At 51.5% G+C, this 27,214-nt stretch overlaps 1 protein-coding gene across 1 annotated transcript; it reads left to right on the forward strand.

The window, feature by feature from the left end:
* The first annotated feature begins 394 nt into the window (after positions 1 to 394).
* Positions 395 to 5,694, forward strand: LOC112891348 (F-box/FBD/LRR-repeat protein At1g13570-like). The gene is made up of 4 exons (XM_025958179.1): positions 395 to 1,112; positions 1,284 to 1,354; positions 1,606 to 1,792; positions 5,498 to 5,694. Exons 1-4 carry the CDS (start codon positions 395 to 397, stop codon positions 5,692 to 5,694), a joined length of 1,173 nt encoding a protein of 390 aa, XP_025813964.1.
* Positions 5,695 to 27,214: the final 21,520 nt, after the last annotated feature.

The raw sequence follows: 27,214 nt of genomic DNA on the forward strand, positions 1-27,214 counted from the left end.
CGATCGCTGGCTGGCCGGGTACGGTGCAGCAAAGCAGGTTCAGTTCGCGCGATGACCAACCACCCAACAGGCCAACAAACAACATCAGACTATGATCGTGCTACGCCAACCAACATCAACACCGGACCAAGTGCTAGATTCTGCGATCTTCCACCGGTACGCACGCATGTTCAACAACTTAACCTAACTCTCCTCTGTCCTAGCTCTGGGCTGCTGCCGGGCATGCTGTTAATCCGATTCATATTCGCAGGACATCTTGTATAGGATTGCGTCCAAGCTGCCGCCAAAGGAGTTTGCAAGAACAAGTGTCTTGTCAACCGACTGGTTCAGAGGATGCATGAGGTCAGCATGTCCCAGGTTAACATTTGATGTTGTCGCCATGTGCAAATGCGAGATGGAGGATTTGCTCTACACACACGTATGGCAATTCGTCAGTGAGGTCAACGGCGTTTTACGGAAACACCACGGCAAGGTGGTTGAAACGCTCCAAGTCAAAATCAATCTTGAACACAGCATATTGGCTCCTCATATCGACACTTGGGTAGGTTTCGCCGCCATTTCAAGGACAAAGAACCTCGTTTTGGATCTAAAGCCCGTAAGGTTTTTGGAACACGATTATCGATACTTGTTTCCTTTCCAACTTTTCGACCGGGAAAGCATATCACGTCTACAGCACATGCAGCTCAGCTTCGTATCTTTGGATCCACCTTCACAGTTCAAAGGCTTCCCAAATCTAAGAAAGCTTCATCTGCAGACAGTGCAAGTCAACAGGAAGGATCTTGAGGATGTCTTGTCTAATTGCTGCATACTTGAGTGGCTTTGCCTAGACAGATGCCGTCTCGATGATGAACTGACAGTGGATAGTCCACTACCCCGTCTACTCTACTTGAGAGTTGAATTCTGCTTGACCAAGATAAGATTCAATGCTGTGAATCTTGCTACCTTTGAGTATCAAGGACCCTTCATACCTATTGATCTTGTCCAATCTTTCAAGCTGCAAAGTGCAAATATTGAGTTCTTCAGAAATGCAATTTTTCAGCATCGCATGCTCATATCCCTTCTCAATGGTCTTCCAAGTGTACAGAGCCTCACTTTGAATGTTAGGTCTCAACGTATAGAGGTAGACCCCTAACGTTTGACTTATCTAGTTATCTAACATATTCGTTTCAACACAATGACCTATATGTTGTGTTTTCTCTTTCAGAAGCAATGGTTTTGGGAAAACCCATTAAAGTTTACCAATCTTAAGCACTTACAATTCTTAATGTTAATATTATCTGAAGATGTTGACAAGATTCTTTATTCACTTTCATTTCTGAGAGCGACGCCACTTATTGAAAAATTAGAGGTCCATGTAAGTAATGTTACATTTTTCAATTGGTTTCTATGCTACAATATCCTCCTTATTCTAGCTATTTTTCAATTGGTTTCCAGTATGTGGCTGTAAACATCCATTCATGAATGATTGAGGCCGGACTATCCTTAACCTAAAAGTTGGTTTCCAGTTTTTTTTCAAAAAAAAAAGGCAGTAATTTTTTTTGTCCATATTACATCATATGGTAAATATTATAACGGGATGATAACACTCTTTGTTTACTCCTGCAGTTCGGTATTCGCTGTTCTTCATGGTTGGCAGAAGCGGGTCCAAGCAGGAGAGACCTTAGAAAGTATAAATATGTCCACTTGAAGCATATATGGATCACAGGATTCAGAGCGGCAAAAGGGCAACTTGAATTTCTTTTACATCTTATTGAAAATGCGCCTGCACTTGAGGTCCTTTTAGTAGAAATAGGCAAATACCCACCTTGTAACTCACCTTGTAACTCTTGTAACTCTTGGTTCGGAGGTGGCGAACCACCCATCGAGAAAGCTATGGAGATTGCAAGAACATGCATTCACCCCATACTCTCGCAGAATGTCACATTTGATGTTAAAGAGTAAACACTTGATAAGTAAAAGCGAGAACTTTTTGTTAGTATTAGTTCTTGTGTAAGGTAGCGGTGATATTGACGAAAGTATATGTCGCCTTGACTTTTTGTTACAATTTTGACCATTCGTCTTATTCAAAAATTTATTGCAAACATAAAAAAAATCAAGTCATGCTTAAAATGCCTATAATTGTAAAGCATATCACAAACAAAGTAGATGGTATTTACATAATTTTTTGAATAAGACGAATGGTTAAAGTTATAAAATAAAGTCAACGGCGACAAATATTTTGATACGGAGGGAGTATTATTTTTGTTGCTGGTACACTCCGTTTGGTTTTGAATTGTGTATACTAATGCAATCCAAGATACTTTTTTTGTCGGTGTAGGCTGGCTTGATACTACTGTGTCGGTGTTTAACCAGCTGCCCACCGAGGGATATGCCCAAGGTGGTAAGTTTTTGGGTGAGGAGACGCCGAGATTAGGAACTCGAAGGTGTAAGGAACACAAGACTTAGACAGGTTCGGGCCGCACGGAGCGTAACACCCTACGTCCTGTATGGTTTGTATTGCTTTTGGTGCAGAATGACCTAATGATCGTCTGTTTTGAGAAGGGTCCCTGATCTCCCTTATATATCCGAGAGGCCAGGGTTACAAAGATACTAACCAACACCAGCCAAGGAATCGTACCAGAACATGTCTCGAGTAGATTCCTCCTGTATCGATTAGCTCTATCTCCTATTTAAACGGAATAAATAAGAGATAAATAAGATGAATAAGAGATAAGACGGACTTAATCTCTTAGACCTCTTTAAACTACATTACGTACCCAGCCCGGTGGCCCCGGGTCTAACAAGCCCCCGAGCTCTTCGTAGCTGAGTACTGCAGGCTTATCGAGTACTTCCGAAGCAGTCTTCGACTTCTTCTGAAGCCTCGTCTTGAAGTCCTTCTTCGAGCACTTGCTCGGGTGCATCGAAGCTATGAGGTGCTCATGCCCCGAATTATATTTTCAATCATGGTGTGCGATTTGGAAAATTGCACTCCATATGGAGTAGCCCCCGAGCCTTAGGTTGAATCGGAGAATCAGGCTGAGGGTCCCATTAATCTGTAATCCTCCTTATCCTTCAAAGAAATTTGAAAAATAAGTAGTCGATGCCACGTACCCCGCAGCCCCCGAGCCTTGAATCCAAATCCCACAAAATTGGAGATAAGGATCCAAAAATCGTGGCATGCAGGCTAAATAATGACACCTTAAGAAGGGACCAAAGTGATGATACAAATGATGAAATTAGATCAAAAATTCGAAAACCCCTTTTTTCGGGCTAATTAGCCCTGAAAAAATGATTAATCGAATATTTAATCCAATCAAACCACCAAATGACCCCTCACCTTCGGAATATTCCTAAAAACGACTCTTGAACTTCAGAACAGTAACTTTTCCCCATCCCGCTGGTTACTTAACCCCGCGGCAACAGTGGGGAAAGTTGTGCTTTCAATCTGCATTTTGCCAAGAGCCACCAAAATCCCTAAACGGAGCCACGCGTCGCCGCCACCCCTCCTCAGAAATCCTCCCCTTCCAACCGCCCCGCCCCTCTCCCCGCAGCCCCCCAGCATCTCGTGGCCAGCGGATTGGAGATGGCGCCCAAGAAAGCGGAGATCGAGGGGAAGAAGAAAGAGGCACAGCCTTCAACTGCGGAGTGGACACACAGTAAGTGCTCCCTCAACCATCTTAAGAACCTAGTTTCCGAGGGGTTGCTGCAAGACAAGACCCTTGTCAACTGGCGCCCCTCTTACCGTGAACCTTTTCCCATGGAAAATGTTGATGAAATCGTCACATTTCTCCATTTTGCCGAACGGGGATTGGCCCTCCCCACTTGTTCCTTCTTCCGAGGCCTTCTATATTACTACGGGCTTGAGCTTCATCATCTCAACCCAAATTCTATTTGCCACATTTCAAATTTCATCTATTACTGCGAGGCTTTTCTTGGAATCAAACCCCACTGGGATCTTTTCCGCTTCCTCTTCCGCCTCAAACCACAACCAACCTCCAAGAATCCTTCCGTTGTGGGGGGCGCCGGCATCCAACTGCGTCAGCAGGCTGGCGACAAATATCTCACATACAAGTTCCCCTCCAACCTTCCTGGATGGAAAAACCATTGGTTTTACATCGAAAACCATGCTCCCCCCTCCCGACGAAGTCAAACAGACCACCTGTAATGAGGGGAGAGTGGAATCTTGAACCCTCCGACGGAGGAATGGATCAAGTCAGGGAGCTGCTGGGCGTCATAGATGCATAGAAGAAGAAAGGGGTGACCGGCGCCTCCGTTATGTTCTCATTTTACAAACGCCGCATCCAACCCATCCAGCATCGCCATTGCCTGGGATTCGAGTACACAGGCCCTGCTGATCCCTCACGCTTGTGCGTATAGGGGTTGTCCGATGAAGCCACGCTCCATCGAGTTCAGCGGGTGTTGATGGACGTGGACGCCGTGCCATACGTGCCAACATTATTTTCAGCACGAAATCCACCCAAACCAGTAAGTATTCGACTTCTTTTGATGAAGACAACCTCTGTTACTTCATTTCTTAACTGAAGAACCTCCTGCAGGGACACACAGAGCTGTACCGTAGCTACCCGCCGCGACCGGACATCCCCCGACCAGACCACCTCCTCCCCAGTGCCGCCGTTGAGGCCAAGAGAGCTCGCACTGCTGCAGCTCAACGCAGCAGCGGGTCCGCCGAGGACGTGAGCTCTCGGGCATGGGAGGAAGCCGAAGGAGAGGCGCGTCGTGACAACTCCTCCGAGCAAAGCGTGGAGTTGACCAGCACATTGCCACTGGTGCCGAAGGGCCATCGACTGGTGCGCAAACGCAAGGTGCAAGAAGTCGAGTCCTCCAGGTACTGATTTACTGTTTTGACGAGTTGCCAAGTATCAATAGCGTTGTATACTGACAGTATCCACTTGTAGTCTTCCTGCTCTGCCACCCGGGACCGAATCCGAAGAGATGGAAACAGGCCCACCCGCCGTCGCGACGGTGACTGTTGCCGTGGCGGGGACCGCCCAATTGGCTGATCAAACCTCGCCGCCGGCAATAGGGATTCCGCGACGAGCCTTGCAGGTGAAAAAGGCCGCCAAAAAGAAGTCTACACTGTGAGTTTACCTCTGGTCGCATAAATATCTTGCTCTTGTCAGCTTGTGTAACAACGACTTCAACATCATCAGGGCTGCAAGCGTGGTGTAGCTTCAGCTGGACCCGGGCGCGGCTACTGCAGCCCCGGAGCCATCAATCTGGACTGAACCTTCCGGTGCGGAACCGGCCCCAGCTGCTGCAGCCTCCGAGCCATCGGCGCCTGAAGAACCGGCACCCCCGGAGCTGGCCCCCGAAGTGGATGCGACGCTCGTCGACTTGCCGCCTCCCGAGCTCCGACATGACGAAGCCAAAGCCGGTGGCGGAGAACAAGTCGAAGCCCCTGATGCCGCTCCTACTGATGGCACAGGCAAGCGTTTATCCGCCCGCGGCCTGCTGCCGGGGTCTGGACGCAGTGTATTGACAACTTTTGTACTTGCAGGTGTCCGGCAGCCACCGCCCAAAGACAACGCGGGGTCCTCAAGGAACCCCCGTGAGGTACTGAGGGCTGGGCCGGGGTACAAGAACGTCATCCCCACCGACCTGGTGGACGACACCTTGCTGACAGCCGAAAATTTGAAGACCTTCAAGAGCACCTTCAAGGAACTATACGATTTCTCCATGGTAAGACTTGAGTGATATTCCGGTTGTGAATATTGATGGGCTGTTTTGACCCAATCTCCGCCTGTTGCGCAGCATGTAATCACCAAATCCCAGAAGAAATTGGAGAAGCTCGGTGCAGTTGTGAGTGATGCGAAGGAGTTAGCTGCCCTGAACAAACGCATCTCCGAGGAGAAGACGAAGAATTGCTATCTGCAGCGAGAGCTTGATATACTGAAGCAGGAAAGAACTCGAGAGACTTGGCTGCTCAAGAATAACCTGAAAAACCTCGAAGAGGCCGGCGCCGAGCTCCAAAAACAACTCAAGGAGCAACAAGCGGAGTACCAGGAGCAGCTCAAGGGAGAGAAGAAGGGGCACCAAGATAGGCCCCCGCTTCCCTCGAGTACTTTTCCTTAGTAATTTCCCTTGGTTGCTGAAATATCTTCGCCGCAGAGCTTAGGAAAATAATAAAATACCAAGAGGAGCTGCTTACTGACGTGAAGAATATGCTGTATCGCCGTACAGATAATGTTGAAAGGCTGCAGAAGGTGATCGGCGACACTGAACGGCAGTTCGTCGACTGCCTTCAGCAGATCAAAACGCTGGGCAAGAAGGACGAGCGGCGGCAGAAGGAGCTAGAGGACCTCAGGGGAGCCGCCCAGGAGCTGGTGGACATGGTGAATCCCCCAGAAGAAGGCGAGGCGAGCCCACGGCCCCTGCTGGAGCGGCTTCGCGAAGCCCCGAAGAAAGTGCTCAAGTTCCTGTCTGAGGCTCCGGTCGCCTGCGTTAGCAACGCCCTTGTGTATGTAAAATCCTTCTTGCCAAACGCGCAGCTGGACATATTTGCGCAGGGAATGGCAGCGGACTGCACGGACGAACAATTCGACGAGTTCCTGCAAGAGGCTCAACCTATAGTAGAGCGAATTGTACACAATGTACTGCAAGATTAGGGTGTGAAAAACAAGTAACCATTCCCTTATGTAAGTACTGCATTTGATATCTCTACTTGTTGGCGTGTCTTAGCTGAATTGGGATCCAGGCTTACAAGACTCAAGTAGTAGACGCTTCCCTGGGTGCAACGACCCGAAGGGGAGCTAATACTCGTCTAACAGGTTAGCCACGACTCGGTCGAGCAGGGCTAAACTTGTTAGGAAAGAACGCGAGCGCCATCGCAGAATTGCCATGCGTAGGGCAGAAAAACAAGACTACCTCGAGTGCGACGACTCTGAGTGTAGTCGAAAATCGCTCCTGCTGTGGGCGTGCGCCACAAGCTAGGTAGGATCCAGACGGGTGGATCGAGCTTGTTAGGAGCAGGTGCGGTTGTCGCCGCGGGTCTTGCCGTGTTTGGGCAAAAGACGGGACTACACTGAGTACAATGACTCGAGATGTAGTCGAAGTGGCTCATCATGCGAGCGCGCTCCACAAGTTAGGTATGATCCGGACGGACGGATCGAAATTGTTGGGAGCGGATGCGGTCGTCGCCGCAGGCCTGCCATGTTTGTGCAGAAGACGGGACTACTCTGAGTGCAGCGACTCGAGATGTAGTCGAAATGGCTGATCATGCAAGCCAGGCCAACAAGCTGGACATAAACGAGTCGAACGGGTCGATTTTGTTGGAGTAAATGCGACTGTTGTCGCGTGCGACCGTCCAAGGCCGCGGCGGAGATCGATTTTAGAGGGTATGAAGGGAGCCGAGGCGTCCTTCAAGTCATGGAGTCAATAAGATATGAGCGAGGCCGCAGCCTCCGCAAAATTCATGGCGAGGAGTCAGTTTATATGAGGACTGTGCGTGGCCGTGGCCTTCGTGGGCTCGCGGGGATATTTACAACCCGAGTCTTGTGGCACGTGGCCTCCAAATTAACTCGAGGAAAAGAAATCGTTGAAGCCCCCGGGGATTCAGCTATCACCAGGCATCTTCTCATGGATAAAACTTGCGCAGGTTCTAGATGTTCCAGGAGTTCGGAACGTCTTGGCCTTCAGGATATTGTAGTCGATATGACCCTGGTCTTGTGACCAGTTTAACGACGAACGGGGCCTCCCACCTTGAGTTGAGTTTGTGTAGGCCGGAGACGTCTTGGATGCGACGCAAGACCAGGTCACCAATACTGAATGACCGCTCCCTCACGTTGCGATCATGATAATGCCGGATCCCCTGCAAGTATCGGGCTGACTGAACAAGGGCGGTGCAGCGAGCCTCTTCAACAGAATCGAGCTCTCACTGCCTCGCCTCGCCTTCCTCGCCTTCACTGTACATTTCGACTCTTGGAGACTTCCACATGACATCGACCGGCAAAATAGCTTCCGATCCGTATACAAGGAAGAAAGGCGTTTGTCCTATGGCCTTGGACGGCTGAGTCCGGAGCCCCCAGACGACATGTGGCAACCCGCGCGCCCATTTGCCTCCCTTCTTGCTGTTTTCATCGTAAAGTCTCTTCTTGAGGCCGTCAATTATCAAGCCGTTTGCCCTTTCGACTTGTCCATTGGCCCTTGGGTGTGCGACCGAGATATATTTAACTTCAATGCAAGCATTCTCGCAGAACTCCCAGAACTGGTTGGCCGTGAAATTTGATCCCAAGTCCGTAATGATGGTGTTGGGGAAGCTGAAACGGTGCAAAATATCCGAGATGAAGTCGACGACCCGTTCTGGCGTGAGCTTGGCTATCGGCTTGTACTCGATCCACTTAGTGAACTTGTCGATAGCCACCAGAACGTGGGTTAAACCGCCTCGCGCCGTTGTGAAGGGCCCAATCATGTCGAGGCTCCAACAAGCGAAAGACCAGGATGGCGGTATGGTGATGAGGCTGTGGGCTGCGACATGAGTCTGTTTGCCGAAGAATTGACAATTTTGGCACCTGCGCACAAGATCCTCCGCGTCGGTTACTGCAGTGGGCCACCAGAACCCGGCCCTGTATGCTTTCCCCACCAGCGTTCTTGAAGCTGCGTGGTTGCCGCAGATACCTTCGTGGATCTCCCGCAGTATGTCGTAGCCATCTTCTTTTGTGACGCACTTCATGAGAACTCCTGACCGGGCGCCGCGCCGGTAGAGCTTGCCGTCGATCAGGACGAAACCCTTGCTCCTACGCAGGACGAGCGCCGCCTCCGCGCTTCTGGCGTCAATTCCCGCTGGTAGCTTCTGATCTCGGATGAAGTCAACGAAAGCCTCTCGCCAGTCCTCCTCCAGCATCATAACCTCTCGCTCAGGTTGTTGGGAACCCGAGTCAATGGTTACCTGCGGAGAAGGCTTGATGGATGGCTGCTTGAGCTCCTGGACGAAAACTCCCGGCGGGACCTGAGCGCGTGTTGACCCCAATTTGGACAGGATATCCGCACCAACATTGTGCTCCCATAACACGTGGTGAACCTCCAAGCCAGAAAATTTGCTTTCCAGCTTGCGCACTTCCTGTACATAGGCATCCATTGTCTCCTTGTTGCAGTCCCATTCCTTGTTGACCTGCTGAACAACAAGAAGAGAGTCGCCATACACAAGTAGTCGCTTGATCCCTAGTGATATCGCCAAACGAGGCCCATGAAGCAAGGCTTCATACTCGGCTTCATTATTGGATACCTTCCATAGGATCTGAAGGACATACTTCAGTTGTTCGCCTCGTGGAGAAATAAGCAAAACTCCGGCGCCGCCGCCGTCGAGCTTGAGGGACCCATCAAAGTACAAGGTCCAGTGCTCTGGCTTGTCGACTGGAGTTGATACTTGGTTCTCCCTCTATTCGGCCATGAAGTCGGCTAGAGCTTGAGACTTGATTGCAGTGCGTGGCTTGAAGTCAATGGACAAAGCCCCCAGTTCCACTGCCCACTTAGATATATGTTCCATGGCATCTTGATTATGGAGAATATCCGCCAGCGGAAAGTCCGTAATCACAGTGATCTTGTACTCGTCGAAGTAATGGCGCAGCTTTCTTGATGTGATTAAAATTGCATATAAAAGTTTTTGAACGGCTGGATACCGTACCTTTGATTCGGAGAGGACTTCGCTGACGAAGTAGATAGGCCTCTGTACTCCAAATGCATGGCCTTCTTCGCCTCGCTCGACTACAATAGCACTGCTGACAACATGGGTTGTCGCCGCAATGTAGAGTAGTAGATCCTCTTCCGGTACCGGTGCTGTAAGGATCGGAGGTGATTGAAGGTGAGTTTTCAAGTCTTGTAGAGCCCGCTCGGCCTCCTCCGTCCATTGGAACTTGTCTTGGCGTTTTAAGAGCTTGAAGAAAGGTAGTCCTCTCTCCCCGAGTTGGGAGATGAACCTGTTCAGGGTCGCCATACAACCTGTCAACTTCTGCACATCCTTGATTTTGGCCGGAGCCTCCATATCAGTGATGTCCGTGATCTTTACAGGGTTGGCTTCGATGCCACGATTGCTGACGATGAACCCGAGCAATTTCCCTGAAGGTACTCCAAAAACGCACTTGGTGGGATTGAGTTTCCACCGAAATCTGCGCAGACTGCTAAATGTTTCTTCCAAATCTACGATCAAGTTATCGGAATCCCTGGTCTTGACGACCACGTCATCCACATAGGCCTCAACATTCCGGTGCAGCTGATCCGCGAAGCACATCTGGATCGCATGCTGGTATGTAGCTCCTGCATTTTTCAACCTGAAGGACATGGTTTTGTAAGCATATGTCCCGTACGGGGTGATAAACGCTGTCTTGATTTGGTCCTCCTCCTTGAGCGCGATCTGATGATAACCTGAGTAACAATCAAGAAAACAGAGAAGGACACAACCAGCCGTTGAATCAACGACCTGGTCGATACGCGGGAGCCCAAAGTGATCCTTTGGGCAGTGCTTGTTGAGATCGGTGTAGTCGACACACATTCTCCATTCGTTGTTCTTTTTCTTTACAAGGACGGGATTTGCTACCCACTCTGGATGGATTACTTCTTTAATGAATCCAGCCGCGAGAAGTTTAGCAATCTCCCATTTGATGGCCTCACGCTTATCATGGGCAAACCTTCGCAGGCGTTGCTTTTTGGGCGTAGCCTTCGGGTGTACATTCAAAGCATGCTCGATCAACTCCCTGGGCACCCCTGGCATATCCGCTGGTTTCCACGTGAATATGTCTCGGTTAGCCCGTAGGAAGCTGACGAGCGCGAGTTCCTATTTGTCACCTAAGCCCGCGCCGATGACGGCAGTCTTAGATGAATCTCCCTCCACGAGCTGGATTGCCTTAAGGGCCACGTCATCTGTCGACTGGATGCTCGACTTGCTGGCCTTCTTGGAGGGAATCTCCAGCCCGGACTGAGAAAGCTATTGCGCGGCCGCGAGTACTTCTCCCGAAGCATCTGGCACGCGAGTAGTCGAAGCATATTGGATCGCCTCCTGATTGCAGTCGTATGACTTCTTCAGGTCGCCCTGGAGGGTGAGTACTCCACCGAGTCCTGGCATCTTAAGAAGCAGATAGACATAATGCGGCACTGCCATGAACTTGGCAAGTGCTAGACGACCCAGTATTGCATGGTAAGAAGATTCAAAGGTAGCCACTTCGAATTTGATGAACTCAGTACGATAATTCTCCCGCGTGTCGAATGACCCCTTGATGGATCCCGTGATGGCTAGTCAGGTCTAGCTAAGGTGGGTAATGGCTTTGTTGGGATCTGCACCGACACTACGGTGATCGTGCTGTGGTACCCCACCTGTGGGTAAAGTTGCACACCTCTGCAGAGTTAAAATCTATTCGAATAGCCGTGCCCACGGTATTGGGCAAGTTATGGTGTGGTCACATAACTAGTGTTTCTCTCTGGGAACGGATGGGCTGGTGTGAGTCGTTTGGAAAGTGTTCGGCAGCTGTGCCGCGTGCTACGGCGGACGGGGAGTCCGGTAGCAATTTAAAACGTGGATCCGTATGGATCAACATCGTGTGCTCCTTGGTACTGGAAGAATTTGTTTTGAAAATGCTTTTAAAAACGGACCCCTGCATATAACCGTGTATTCCGCAAATGAACCGTAACCTTATCCTTGGATTATCCTGTGCATTAAATTCTGTTATACCCCCTCCGTGGGTGTGATTGGACTTGCTGAGTACGTTTGTACTCACCCCTTTCTTACTTTTACAGTGGAAGACCCAGACTACGTCCCCGAAGACAACGAGTAGGGTTTCGTCCTGCACCCAGTCTTGCCTGTGGTTAAGGCCACCGTTGGAGTTCCGCATGGCGCAAGACTCTGATGATCCTCTTTTCGTAGCTAGTGTAGTAGTGTGGGTTTTAGTTGTAATCCTCGCGATAGTGGCGCTTCACTGCCCATTACCGCGTAGAGTTGTACGGTGATGTACCATCTGATGTAATAAAAGTGTTATCAGCCTCCTGGGACTGATAAAGTAACACTTTTAAGTCTTCCCTGATGGGGGGACGCTTCAGGTGGTATCAGAGCCGTAGGCTGGCCGTAGGACGTGACCCTAGGAGCGAGACCCCTTTTTAGGCCCTAGAACTTGTCCTGATTATTTTCTGCACAAACACTCACCACTGGTCTTTGCCTTGTTCCAGATGGCTGGCAATGGATGGGTTAACGGAATCTGCCACGCAGAGCCCGGCCTTCCCAAGTTACTATTGCTCAGCCTGGAACGCGTTGGGATTATGGAACCACCAGAGTATGCCTACCGAGAATACATCTCCGGAGGCACCCTTCGGTGCGATATAATGGTCTTTGTAGAAAGAAGCACCCGCTACCCTGATGTGGACCCTTGGTTCATCTCCACAACTGGTTTCCGCTTCCCCGACACCTACCGAAAGGCCGCCCGTAAAGCCCTGCGACGACTGTGTGTGCTCTACAGGCACCACCTTCAGCGGACTCCTATGGGATTTTTCCCACCCGCTGAGGGAAGAGGACGCACTTGGATTGCCCGAATGAGGGGACTCGGACAAGAAGAAGAAGACCTAGAAGATACGGTCTCCCACCTATCCATCTACCTTACTGGCTTGGATGCACTCTGCCGCGAACAGGCGGCACAACTGAAGCAGCTAATCCGTGGGATTGAAAGGATAACCCAGGAGCTGGAGGAACAACGGACAAGAGCTGCAAACGCCGAGTATTCCTTAGCCGCCCTCCAAGCCCAGATGCAAGAATACGAGAACCGCAACGGAATAGGTGGATGGATAGAGGAAGAAGAAGAAGAAGAAGAACCCATGGAAACCCATTGGGATAAAGGTACTCAGACCGAAAATGAGATGGATCGGTTCCTTCCAATAAAGAAGCGCTCTATCAGGACCGAGGAAGAATCCCCATGATAGGATTAGCACCCCGAGCTAGAACCCTACCCTAATGACCACGTATCCATGAAAACTGTACCACCCTTGTTGTAATAATAAATATCATCTACTCCCTTTTGCACCTGTACCAGATTGTTTACCCTGTTTCTGTTTCAGATGGCTGAGGAAGGATGGACCCAGGGCTACTGCCAAGCTGCACCTGGATTCCCCAGCCTTTTGATCAACACTCTGGAAGGCCTTGGCGTTACCGAGCGCCCAAGGTACTACAGCCGAGAGTACGAGCACCATGGTACCCTCCGCTGCAGGGTGATCCTGGTCATCGCCAGGAGCAACCGCTACCCCGACATCCAGCCTTGGCGAGTGACTGCCACAGGGTTTAGACACCAGGACACCTACCCCTTGGCCATCAGAAAAACGCTCCGTTATCTGTGCCGGATTTTTGAAGAACACCTCGCCCCCACACCAGCAAAGTTCTTCCCGCCGGCCATCAGGACCCCAGTCTGGGAAGCACGCATGAGAAACCTGGAACGACGCCGCCACGAAGAAGGCCCCCTGTACCAAGTAGCTACTTACCTAGCCACCCTGGACCAACTCTTTGATGAGCAAGCCAACCTTCTAAGGGAGCAGACCCATCGAGCCGAGCAAGCGGAGCTCGCAGTGAGATTACAGCAGATCCGAGCCGCACACGCCGAGGCAAGAGCCGCAGCCGCGGTCAGTAGCGAAGCAGTCGCCCAAGAGAGCCTCAGGCAAGCTCGAGACCGGCGCATGCAAGATTGGACCCGAAGTGGAACACCAGTCCCGGCAATTAGACAAGACCATGTTTTACTTTGGACGCCCGTCATAGGATGGGGACCACTCTTTGGAAACACACCAGCCCCACCCGAGAACCCTGAAAGCTCTGCTGCCGCCGTCGAAAGGGATGCTGCAGCGCAACCCTTGACCAATGGAAATCCAGAGGATGGCGAGCAAGGATCACTCACGCTCTCCGCCCCAGAAGAAGGCCTGCCCCGTGAGTAAAATAATCGACGCCACCCTAGTGATGTGTCCCCAGCCGCTTTTGTTTAAGTCGTGCCTGATCCCGGACGAGTAGTACGAGACCTAGCCTTACCCCAAGCTGTACCCCCCGTTGCAGTAATAAAGTTGTTTGTGCTTGTTGTTTGTGATGTTGTGTGCTGGTTTGTTGTGTGCTACGTGTTATATAACTACTGGCAGGAGGTAGATTCTGCCTTATATACGAATTAAACAACTTAAACATCACATAATAGTAACCCCACTCTAACCAATCAACAGATGGTTCCCCGGAGCGTCACGAGGGCCTCCCGTAGCCGGAACCCCGTAGCCGCTGGTGCCGGAGCACAGCCTGCCGGACAAAACCCTCCTCAGGCAGAACAGGAAGTAAGCCAGAACCGAGGAGAAAATCAAGGAGGAGAGCAACTACCACCACCCCCACCCCTCGGAGACCTGGCACAAATAATTCACAACCAGACCCTCATACTGGAAACACTGGCCAACGCCCTCGCTAACCGGCAACCACGAGGGCAGAACATGAATGACAAGCTGACAGCTTTTCTGAGGACCAAGCCGCCCACCTTTGCTGGATCATGCAACCCTTTGGATGCAGACGACCGGTTACGAGTGATTCAGAGGAAGCTCGAACCGTTCGAATGCCAGGACCGAGATAAAGTCCTTCTGGCGGCCCACCAACTCACCGGGACACATTATCCTGGTGGGAAAATTTTTGTGCTGCAGCCGAGGATGCCTCTACTATCACTTGGGAGGAATTCGTGAAGGAATTCCGCCGTTATCACATTCCTTCGGCTACCATGAAGCGCAAGGCGGATGAATTCCGCGCACTGCAGCAGGGAAGCATGACGGTGGAAGAGTACACCCACCGGTTCATTGAGTTGGCCCGTTATGCACCGGAGGAAGTGAACGACGACGACAAGAAACAAGACATGTTCAAGAAGGGGCTAAGCCCAGAACTCCGGACCTTGCTTACCCCTCAGATTTACCCTGACTTCAACACCTTGATGAACAAGGCTATCCTTACGGAAAGGGCCAAAACTGAAGAAAAGAAGGAGAACAAACGCAAATTCCTGGAGAGTAAGGCCCGCCAACAGGACCGCTACCAAAAGCCGAGGAACTCCAGCTACACTGCACCAAGATCTCAGGCCCCGATGCAGTATAGAACTCAGTCTCAAGTAACAGGATCACAGGCCCCTCTTAGGAGCCAGAATACCACAAGGACCCCGCAGAGCAATGCAAGCCAGGTCGCCCCTGACAACAACAATGTTAGGGCCTGTTTCAACTGCCGTGAGACAGGGCATTACATTGCCAATTGCCCTTATGCCAAGAACAAGCCGGCTACGTCAGCCTTCTCCAACACAGTGAATGGACCCAGACCAGCCCTAACCGGCGCCAACCGAGTGCCTATCCGCAACAACGACAACAGCCAGCAGACGAAGCAGCCCCAACAATTATTTGGACGAGCCCGCGTCAATCACATCGATGCGCAGGAGGCTCAAGAAGCTCAGGGCGTAGTGCTCGGTGAGTACCTAGTCAACTCAGCTCTGGCAACAGTACTATTTGATTCTGGAGCATCGCACTCGTTCATATCTTCAAGCTTTGTGGAAAAACACAAAATACCCACAGTACTACTAAAAACACCCCTATTAACCCGGACGCCTGGGGGCGACATCAATTGTCAATTAGGCTGTCTACGGGTAAGGATCAATTTAAGTGGGGTAGAATTCCTAGCAGATTTGGTAGTACTTAAGTCTGGGGGAATAGACGTAATCCTTGGGATGGACTGGTTAAGCCGACACAAGAGTCTCATAAGCTGTACTGACAAGGTGGTACACCTAACAAACCCTGAAGGAGTACAAGTGATCTGCCATACCCGGGATAGTAAGTTTGACCCGATGGTGTTTAGCGTGGAAGCCCAGCCCTTAGAAGGAGTCCCGGTAGTAAACGAATACCCAGATGTTTTTCCCGAAGAACTTCCCGGTATGCCACCAGACAGGGATATAGAATTCGTCATCGACCTTATTCCTGGAACCTCCCCCATAGCCAAGAGACCCTATAGGATGGCAGCCTCTGAATTGACAGAATTAAAGAAGCAACTAGAAAAACTGCAACGAATTGGCTTTATCAGACCAAGCTCGTCGCCATGGGGAGCCCCAGTCCTGTTTGTCAAAAAGAAAGATGGGAGTATGAGGTTGTGTGTAGATTATCGAGCACTGAACGAGGTTACCATTAAGAATAAGTACCCCCTCCCCAGGATTGATGACCTTTTCGATCAGCTAAAAGGAGCCAAGTACTTTTCCAAGATCGATCTAAGGTCAGAATATTTTCAGCTCAAGATTAGGGAAAATGACATCCCTAAGACAGCTTTTGTCACCCGCTATGGGCAGTTTGAGTTCACCGTAATGTCCTTCGGTCTAACCAATGCCCCTGCCTATTTTATGAACCTCATGAACAAAGTATTTATGGACGAGCTGGATAAGTTTGTCGTAGTCTTTATCGACGACATACTTATCTACTCCAAAAGTATCCACGAACATGAGCAACATCTGTGGGTGGTATTGGAAAAGCTGAGGACACATAGATTATATGCCAAGTTTAGCAAGTGCGAATTCTGGCTGGAAAGAGTAGCTTTCCTTGGTCACATTCTGACCGCGGAAGGTGTAGCAGTGGACCTAGAAAAGGTTGAAGCAGTTTCCAACTGGCAGCGACCGACTAATGCTAGTGAAATCAGAAGTTTTCTTGGATTAGCCGGGTACTATCGGAGATTTATTGAGGGATTCTCTAAGATAGCCCGACCCATGACGGAACTTCTTAAGAAGGAGAAGAAGTTCGCCTGGACAGAAAGTTGTGAAAGAAGTTTTCAAGAGTTGAAACAAAGGTTGACAACCGCCCCAGTGCTGACCCTACCGGACATCCATCGGGATTTTATCATCTATTGTGACGCATCCCGACAAGGATTAGGGTGTGTTCTGATGCAAGACGGGAAAGTCGTTGCATATGTTTCCCGCCAACTTAGGACCCATGAGCAGAACTATCCGACCCATGATTTGGAATTGGCAGCCGTAGTGCATGCCCTTAAGATTTGGAGACATTATTTGATTGGAAATAAGTGTGAGATTTACACCGACCATAAGAGTTTGAAATATATCTTCACCCAACCGGATTTGAACCTAAGGCAGAGGAGATGGTTGGAGTTGGTTAAGGACTACAATTTAGAGATCCATTACCACCCCGGAAAGGCAAATGTGGTAGCCGACGCCTTAAGCCGGAAACCCTATGGACCCAAGGATGACAATCTGCGCGAGGAAATGGCACGATTAAATGTGCACATTGTTCCTCGAGGTTCCAGCCATGTACTAAGCGTCCAATCAACACTAGAGGATAGAATTAGAGAGGCCCAAAGCTCGGATCAGGAGTTAATGAAGATCTGCAAACACACTGGAGAAAACAAAGCGCCGGGTTTCAGAGTAGACGATAAGGGGACATTATGGTACGAGGATAGAATTCGTGTGCCCCAAAATGGAGATTTCCGGCAGATAATCATGGACGAAGCCCATAACTCAGCCTACTCCATCCACCCAGGATCCACCAAAATGTATATGGACATAAGGCAAAAATATTGGTGGAATGGAATGAAAGCGGATATTGCACGATTTGTGGCGCATTGTGATACTTGCCAAAGGATCAAGGCCGAACATCAAAAGCCGGCAGGATTATTGCAACCCTTGCCTATCCCGGTTTGGAAATGGGATGAGATAGGAATGGACTTTGTAGTGGGTCTGCCTAGAACACAGAAGGGACACGATTCCATATGGGTAATAGTGGACAGACTCACTAAATCGGCTCATTTCATACCTGTACGAACCACTTACGGTGGAGAAAAGCTGGCAAAGCTTTATGTGGAAAACATAGTAAAGTTACATGGAGTGCCTAGCAGAATTGTCTCAGATAGAGGAACCCAATTCACCTCTAGATTTTGGAAAAGCCTGCATAAAGCCATGGGCACTAAGTTGGATTTTAGCTCCGCATACCACCCCCAGACGGATGGTCAAACCGAAAGGGTAAACCAGGTCATGGAAGATATGCTGAGAGCATGTGTCCTGACCTATGGAAATGATTGGGAACAGAGTCTACCTTATGCAGAATTCTCGTATAACAATAGTTACCAAGCCAGCTTGGGCATGTCGTCATTCGAAGCTCTCTATGGAAGGAAGTGCAAAACTCCCCTGATGTGGTCAGAAGTTGGAGAACGTGCCCTAGTAGGACCCGCACTTATAAAAGAAGCAGAAGAAAAAGTAGCGGAGATCCGCGAGAAATTGAAAGCAGCTCAGTCCCGACAAAAGAGCTATGCAGACAAGAAGAGGCGGGAAATAAGTTTCAACCCGGGAGAATTTGTTTATCTCAAAGTCTCACCCATTCGAGGGACACGAAGATTTCAAGTGCAAGGAAAATTGGCCCCTCGATACATTGGACCATATCGAGTTCTGAAGAGAGTCGGAGCAGTAGCGTACCAACTGGAGTTACCAGAAGAAATGTCGGATATACACCCAGTATTTCATGTCTCGCAATTAAGAAGGTGTTTGAGAGTACCCGAGGGAGAACACGTGCCGGTAGAAACGATAGATCTGCAACCGGATCTGCGATACCAGGAAGTACCGGTCAAAATCCTAGACACTGTCACCAGAAGGACAAGAAACTCCGAAGTACGGATATGCAGAGTTCAATGGAGCAGACATGGAGTAGAAGAAGCGACATGGGAACGTGAAGAGGCACTAAAAAAGGAGTTTCCCTATCTATTTAGGAGCCAACCGAATCTCGAGGATGAGATTCATTTAAGTGGGGTAGGTTTGTGACGCCCTGAAAATTCACCAAATTAAATCACGCGCTAGAATGCTTCGTTTAAAAGTCACCCGTCGTCAAAACCCTAACCCTAGCAGGATCGCTGTCCCGTCCCGCACCGCTCGGTGGTTTGTCACTCACGCGTGACCGCCCGCCGTAATTAGCGCCGGCGCGATTCCTTTCTTGCGCAGCGCGCGAATCCCGCGCGCGTGGCCGACCGGCCTCGGTCGCCGCCGCGACCGGCGCCGACACGCGCTCTCTCTTTCTCTCTCTTTTTCTTTCTCTCCCATTTCTTTTCTTCTTTCCTCTTTTCCTTTCTTCCTTCTCCTTCCTTCTTTCTTTCCCTCCTCCCTTCTCCTCTCCCCTGCTCCCGAGCACCGCCCCCTCCTGCTCGGCCCCGAGCCACGGCCCCTCCTTCCCTCACACGCGAGCGCGCACCCGAGCACCCCCCCCCCCGCGCGCTAGCCCCTGCCGTGACACGCACGAGCCCTCGCCGCACCGCGCGCGAGCTCCTGCCCGGCCGCGCCGCGACGCACGCACGCGCAACGCGTGGCCGTGCGCCGCGCCGTGCCCGCACCACGCCCTCTGGCCCGCGCCATGTCGCGCCACCCGCGCACGCGCCATGTCGCGCCACCCGCCGTGCCGCACGTCGCCTGCGCGCGCCCTGTCCCCGCGCGTGCCGCGCCGCTCGCCGCTGCCGCGTCCCGCCCGCGCGCGCGCCGTCGCTTCCCGCCCTGTGCCGCACAGCGCCGGCCTCCCCTTCCCCACGTGGTCAACGCCGCCTCGACGCTTGAGCCGCACGCCACGACGGCCACAAGTGGCCGAGCGCCATTGATAGCGCTCCGCGCCGCCCGCCGGCCTCCTCACCGGCCACCACCGCCCACCCCCTCTGGCCGCCTATAAATAGGCCTCGCGCAGCCCGCTACCCCCCCACAACTCCCATCGCCGCCTCTGCCCTCTCCCCTAGCCCACAGCGCCGCCGCCGCCCGTGGCACCGCCGCCGCCCGCCTGCTCCCGTGGCACGCCTCCTCGCCCCACCGCGGCCCGTGGTGAGTGGGGGGATCGGTTCCCCTCCTTCCCCTTCTCCTTTTCCCCCTGCCCCGAGCCACCCCTGGGTCCCGGCCGGCCGTATTGGCCGCCGCCGCCGGCGCCCTACCCCTCCTCTGTTTCCTGTGGGGGGGAGGAAGAAGAAAAGGGGCTGATGCCCAAAAGCCCCCCCCCCCCTTTTTCTGTTTTTCCAAAGAGGACCCCCCCTTCCTCTATTTGCTCCCTTTCGCAAAAGAAACCCTGCCCATTCTATTATTTCAAATTGAATCCCTCCGTTACATAAAAAAAACCCAACCATACCCGACCCCCTCTAGTATGCCCTGGGTATTGCTATGATTCGCAAATAGGTCCCTACCCTTTTCGGATAATCACGAATAAGCCCCTAGACCCTTGTTTGGCCCCTGAAACCCCCTTCGCCTCGTCATTTTATGTGCGAAACGATCTCCGATCGACCCGAAACTTTACCACGCCCTTTCTAATATAGTTCTAACCATGCCATTAAGAAACCACCCAAAAATATTACCCCTAACTCCGTAACTAAATTATTTCCGATTCGAGCTCAACGATGAAAGCTTTTAGTTCTTTCGCTTGATTGTGTGTCCGTTTTGTTTGCGTCGTAGGACACAGAGTGAACGAGGAAGGTCTCGACTGGGACCAAACAAACGAGGACCAGTTCTGCGACCCCGAGCCCGAGGGACAGTGCTTCGATCAGGACCTCCCGCAAGGGTTTGATGATGGCAAGTTCAATTCCGCCCTTTGATGCATGTTTCTGTCCTAGTTTTTATAAACACAACCCAGTGGCCGGTTTTATAAAATTGCATGGTTTTGCGTGCTGGAAACCTAGTAGGATAGCCACCCTTGTTTGAAATAACCATACTTTGACCGCCTGATTTATAAAGAAAATGCGTGTGTGTGGGAAGGGATAAAAATGTGGTTTCGACAGACGAGTCAGACGGGGTGGATGGCATTTCTGTGTGAATTGCCGTTGGTATGCTCGTACCTGTGTGGTAGGGCAAGGAAGGGAGATATCCATCCTGTCACCCCTAAGGACCGAGTTGATGTGACATCTCACCTAGCTTCTTGTCGTGCAAACCACTTGACCGTTGTATGGGCAACGGCTTAGCATAAATCCCACTAGTTAGCCTGATAGCTATCGGGAGAGCTGAGAGCAACGGGTGATCAAGGAGAAGGGATAAGCTCTGTGTGACTTATGCCCCGGTTAAACCTCGGAGGTAGGTCGAATGACCCCTTGATGGATCCCGTGATGGCTAGTCAGGTCTAGCTAAGGTGGGTAATGGCTTTGTTGGGATCTGCACCGACACTACGGTGATCGTGCTGTGGTACCCCACCTGTGGGTAAAGTTGCACACCTCTGCAGAGTTAAAATCTATTCGAATAGCCGTGCCCACGGTATTGGGCAAGTTATGGTGTGGTCACATAACTAGTGTTTCTCTCTGGGAACGGATGGGCAGGTGTGAGTCGTTTGGAAAGTGTTCGGCAGCTGTGCCGCGTGCTACGGCGGACGGGGAGTCCGGTAGCAATTTAAAACGTGGATCCGTATGGATCAACATCGTGTGCTCCTTGGTACTGGAAGAATTTGTTTTCAAAATGCTTTTAAAAACGAACCCCTGCATATAACCGTGTATTTCGCAAATGAACCGTAACCTTATCCTTGGTTTATCCTGTGCATTAAATTCTATTATACCCCCTCCGTGGGTGTGATTGGACTTGCTGAGTACGTTTGTACTCACCCCTTTCTTACTTTTACAGTGGAAGACCCAGACTACGTCCCCGAAGACAACGAGTAGGGTTTCGTCCTGCACCCAGTCTTGCCTGTGGTTAAGGCCACCGTTGGAGTTCCGCATGGCGCAAGACTCTGATGATCCTCTTTTCGTAGCTAGTGTAGTAGTGTGGGTTTTAGTTGTAATCCTCGCGATAGTGGCGCTTCACTGCCCATTACCGCGTAGAGTTGTACGGTGATGTACCATCTGATGTAATAAAAGTGTTATCAGCCTCCTGTGACTGATAAAGTAACACTTTTAAGTCTTCCCTGATGGGGGGACGCTTCAGGGACCCAGAGACGTTGGCCTCCTGAAGATCAGTGGCCGATTTGCACAAGCCGAGTTGAGATCAGTTATGCAGATCCCTAGATTGGAACAAGTCCAAACCAGGGGAAGTTGTCGCAACATCAGAAGAAGTCGAGACTGGAGCAGACTCCATCTCGATCTGTGCTGCAGAGGCATGAAGCGGCAATTTGTCGAGCCCGTCGACGAACTTGTCAAGGTCGCTGCGGAGATCCGCAACGGGAGTCTTTGGCTTCATGTCGACGAGGAATCGCCAAAAATTGCCCACACCATCTGCGATGCAGACCCATGAACCAAAGACGAATGTCGTACCCTGGGAGGGAACCGACCTGATGAATTTGAACGATGCCATCGAGCTCGCCAGTGGATCTTCGACGCGCCCCCTACCTGGCGCGCCTGCTGTCGGAGTTTAACCGGCTGCCCACCGAGGGATATGCCCAAGGTGGTAAGTTTTTGGGTGAGGAGACGCCGAGATCAGGAACTCGAAGGTGTAAGGAACACAAGACTTAGACAGGTTCGGGCCGCACGGAGCGTAACACCCTACGTCCTGTATGGTTTGTATTGCCGTTGGTGCAGAATGACCTAATGATCATCTGTTTTGAGAGGGGTCCCTGACCTCCCTTATATATCCGAGAGGCCAGGGTTACAAAGATACTAACCAACACCAGCCAAGGAATCGTACCAGAACATGTCTCGAGTAGATTCCTCCTGCATCGGTTAGCTCTATCTCCTATTTAAATGGAATAAATAAGAGATAAATAAGATGAATAAGAGATAAGACGGACTTAATCTCTTAGACCTCTTTAAACTACATTACGTACCCAGCCCGGTGGCCCCGGGTCTGACATACAGGGCCTGGGCCGGGATTTTGTGGCAGACCGCACCTTCCCCGTCGGCCTACTATTACTGGGCAACGTTGGCCCTTCCGATCTGATTGCAACACAACCTAGGGCGCCGTTTGGATTTCTCGGAACGGCAGCCAGACCAAGTTTTGATCGTGGCTAGAACACTCCAGTTTTCAAAATAGCTTGCTCTGTTCCACTTGGAAGTCTGGAACAGCCCCCCAAAATAGCCTGTTCCGAGAAAACCGAACGACGCCTTATAGTTTTCGAGATCTTTTTGAGTGCCGCGGCTATTCGTCACGCGCTGGTGCGATGAATAGTGTAGTAGAAGGCGCCCCCGCTCGTGTTCATCTTCTTACCCGAGCCAGGGGAGGAGGGAGCGGCCGTTGGCGAGCTAGGGGAGGAGGGAGGTAGGGTGGCCGCTGGCAAGGGGTGGGAGGTGGGGGGAGCGGCCACCGGCGAGGTCGCCGGCACCTGGGGTTATCACCATCTGCTTCAATGGCGCGCTGCACCTGGCAAGCGCAACCCTGAGCGCGGCTTGCTAGGTTGCGCACCGGTGGGTCGGACTACCATTCGAAGAGCGACGGCGCCGGCGGTGGCTGGTTCTAGCGCCGCCACCGCAGCCCTTCGCTGTACGCTTGAGCCCACACCCGGGCTTCTGCGCGGGGATCCGTAGGAGTGTGAGTCTGGTGGGAGTACACCGCCACCGGAGGTTGCTCGGCGGCGTCCGCCATGGCGCATTCCCAAGATAGGGAATAGCCAAGCGTTTCCGTGTCGCAGGTGCTGGAGCCATTGCTCTCAAGCTCCTCATCACAGAGATCATGGAATGAGGCGGGGGCGTACCCTGCCATTGCCACAAGCTCGCACGGCGGGGAGCTGACGTCAGCAGTGGGCCCTACTGACGTTAGTGTTGATCGGGTCAACGGTCAACGGGTTAGTGGGCCCCACGTGTCAGCACGCGGGCCCCATCGGTCAGGTCGGCCCCGCTAGTCAGAGGTGGGTCCGGCGCAACAGTCAGAAGGCTCGGCTGGTTCTGTCAGATCCTACGTGGCATCCACGTGTCGCCATGTGGTGGTGAGGTGGCTGCCAACTGTGCACCGGATCTACTGCGGTTCGGCTTGAGGTTCAGGAGCGCGATGCCCGGGGCGAGGCAGAGCCTCGTGGCCGCATGACGCGCGGGCGTGCGTGCACGCACCATGGTGATGCCATGGCCTTAGCATGGCCATGCCGGCCCGTGGAGCTCCGGCAGCCCGGTCCCGCCGCGCGGCGGCGTGGCTACCACAAAGAGAAGCAGCACGGTGCGGTCCCTGCAAGAAGATTTGGCATGAAGGCCGAACATGGGTTTGGGTAGGTCGTCAGCGCACGCTTGGAGGTTTCATCGGCACGACGGCCGGCAGCAAAGAGGTAGGCATCGGCGGTTCCTAGGGTTCACCTACGGGCTCGGAGAAGGTGTGGCAAGGCAGGGAGATGGTCGTGGCCGTGGCGGGTCGAAGCGGTGCAGGCTTTGTGTGGCGGTCTCATGACTTGGCGGCTTGACGGCGGTGACGACCTTCTCCCTTCCGGACGGTGGCGACGAGAAGCAGGTGAGCTCCGGTTCAGCGACGGCAACACGGTCCGACGGCTTGGTGTAGACGTGCGGCACGGCGAGGTGCGAGTCGCGGTAGATGGCGGTGCGGCGTACTCCTCCTCTTCCTTTTCCTCTTCTCTTCCACTCCCTATACTCCTTCTCTTCTCGCTCGGGTGGCGGCAGAATAGGGGAATTTTCCCCCAAGGGCTTAGGGTTTCACGGGTGGCGGCTGAAGGGGGATCTTATAGGCGGCTAGCTAGGGTTTAGCGAGGCAAGGCGGTTCGCGGCATGGACGCCCGGTGATCCTCGGCAGGCAGGCCATGAACACGTGGCGGCATCGCACAGGGCTGCGGCTACGGCTTGGGCACAACGCGGCTGTGGGGTCTACGAGTGGCGTGAGACGTACGTGAGGTGGCTTCCAGAAGGGGCCGCAGCGCTCTTGTCGCGCAGTGGGGAAGGTAGCGGCTGCGTAGCGGGCGTGAGAGCGAGGCGACGTTAGGGAGAAGGAAAAGGAACAGAAGATGGAAGGGAAAGCTGCCGGCAGGCCGCCTGGCAGTGAGAGAGAAAGAGAGGTGCGTGGGAGAGAAGGGAAGGCTGGCGAGCGGGCCCGCTCGTCAGTGAGAGAAAAGGAAGGGTGAGGTGTGCGGTGTGGCTGGTTGGGCCGGCGCGGTCTGGTGGGCTGACTCGGCTCGGGCTAGGTGGGTTGGCCGGTTAGAGGTTCTGTTAGCATGCCGGGTTAGCAGGCTTAGGTTAGGTAGATTAGCTTTAGGTTTTAAATTTGAACAGTAGTTCAAATTTAAACCACACTCAAACAAGTATACAAATGAAATTCAAATAAAATCCAAATAGTTTGTGAATTCATACTAGCATATATTTTGTCCTTAGCAAACAAAAATTGAAATTAAATACTTCTAGGAATTTTTAGGAGAGAAAAAGAGAGCACTCTTATGGTTTCGAAATGAGTTTCACCTATTCAAACGAAACTTTTTGAAATTCACATTTCTCAAAACATCCAAAATTCAGGGATGTTACAGCAGTGCAGACGTGCAGTGCGATGGATGAGACGAAGAGAGTGGCGGTTAAATAGAGATCGATCGATGAGCTAGTACGCGTTGGTCATATCAGTTGCTTGGCTTGTGGTTGCAGCAAGGAACATTTTTTGCGTTTTGAGTAAAGCAAGCTACTGGAGTTAGTATGTCTGTGCCATACAAGTCGTTTCCGGTTGAAACCTAGTCAGCTTCCATTCAGTCAGATGAACCACCGTCACCCAGCGAACTATAGGACGAACCAGATAAAAAAAAAAACGTATGAATGACCAGGGGGCAAAAATTAAAGCATTACCAAGAATGTACATGATAAACCTCGCTCATAGTCATATCCTATCTAGCTACTCCCTCTGGTTTATTAATTAGCTTTATCCTAAGTTAAATTTATTTAACTTTGACTAAGTTTAAAAAGATATAAAAACATCTAAAATATCATATTTGTTTAATTGAATCCACCATAAAATATATTTTGATACCATATATATTTGGTAGTATAATTGTTGCTATACTTTTGTATAAATATGATCAAAATTTGATAAATTTGATTTAGGACAAACCTAATTTGACACGTAGAAAAAACCGGAGAGAGTGCATGGAGCGTTGACAACGTAACGTAGAGGCACGGTGATATGATGTCATCAATGAAGTACAACCTTGGTCTCTAAATGAACTTGCAAGATCAATCGCGCTGCGGCTTTCTTTGAATACGCTGTTAAAGCATGCTAGTTGGATGTGGAAATAAACTACAAATGTCGACATGCGAGCTGAAATAAAAAAATACTAGATCTTAACAGTCTGCAATCTACTCCCTCCGTTTTAAATTGTAAGTCATTCCAACTTTCTTGGAGAGTCAAACCCTTTTATGTTTGATCAAAATTATAGAGGGGATCACAAAGGTTTATGGCACCGAATAGATATACTATGAAATATATTTAATGAAGAAACTAATTGTACTTATTTGGTATCATGAATGTTAGTACTTTATTGTATAAATTTGGTCAAACTTGAGATGTTTTGACTCTCCAAGAAAGTTGGTTAGAGCTGCTGAGTAGCATGGTTGCACCGGTGGACCAGGGTTCGATTTCTCGCGGGAGCAAATTTACAGAGCTGGTTTTTTAAAAAAATCCCCTTGTCGGCATAGCCGGGGTCTAGAGGAGAAGGTTACTTCTTCCTAGTTTTTTTGGAAGAGTAAAATGCACCGCTGGTTCTCGAACTTGACAGACGATGCCATGCCCATCCTCAAACTATTAAAATGCACATTAGAATTCCTAAACTTGCTAATTGATACAGCTGAGGTCCAAATCTCCATAACCCTTATTAAATTGCTTGCGTGGCATGCTCATTGTGCGACGACATGGACCTGACATGTGGGTCCCACATGTCAGGCCCGTCTCTCCTCCTCTTCCCCGCCGTTTTCTTCCTCCCCTCGCTGGCATGGCCATCCACTGCCGCTCGGCCGCGAGCTCAGCGACGCTCGAGGCAGCGCCCGAGGTGCCGGTGGAGTAGGAGGCGCGGCTCGAGCTCGGCCATTGACGCGGGCAGAGAGAGCTTGGATGCTGCAGCCGGCCATCCACGCCCACCACCCCGACCACCGGCGGCACCACGTCCACCACCACGGCCAGCTCCGCCGCGGCGTCGCCCTTAGCCATGTCCCCCTGGGCCCAGCTCCCGAGCCTCGGCCTCGGCGCCGGCGATGGCCGCGCGGACAACGGCAGGGCCGGCCTCCTCGGCTCCCTCGTCAAGGCGGATGGCCACGTCTACTCGCTCGCCGCCGCCGGGGACCTGCTCTACACGGGCGCGGACTCCCGCTACGTGCGCGTCTGGCGGACCGCCGCGAGCTCATAGCAGACACCCGACGGCCGGATCTACACGGGCCACCAAGACGGCAAGGTCC

Source organism: Panicum hallii, chromosome 5 (genome assembly GCF_002211085.1).
Source record: "Panicum hallii strain FIL2 chromosome 5, PHallii_v3.1, whole genome shotgun sequence".
Taxonomy (NCBI): domain Eukaryota; kingdom Viridiplantae; phylum Streptophyta; class Magnoliopsida; order Poales; family Poaceae; genus Panicum; species Panicum hallii.

Bases quoted from the DNA above. Each gene is read 5' to 3' on its own strand.
- LOC112891348 (XM_025958179.1), top strand. From the start codon at position 395: ATGGAGGATTTGCTCTACACACACGTATGGCAATTCGTCAGTGAGGTC. The intron at 1,113-1,283 runs GTATAGAGGTAG...TATTATCTGAAG, and splicing joins TTTGAATGTTAGGTCTCAAC to ATGTTGACAAGATTCTTTAT. The intron at 1,793-5,497 runs GCAAATACCCAC...TTGTACTTGCAG, and splicing joins GGTCCTTTTAGTAGAAATAG to GTGTCCGGCAGCCACCGCCC.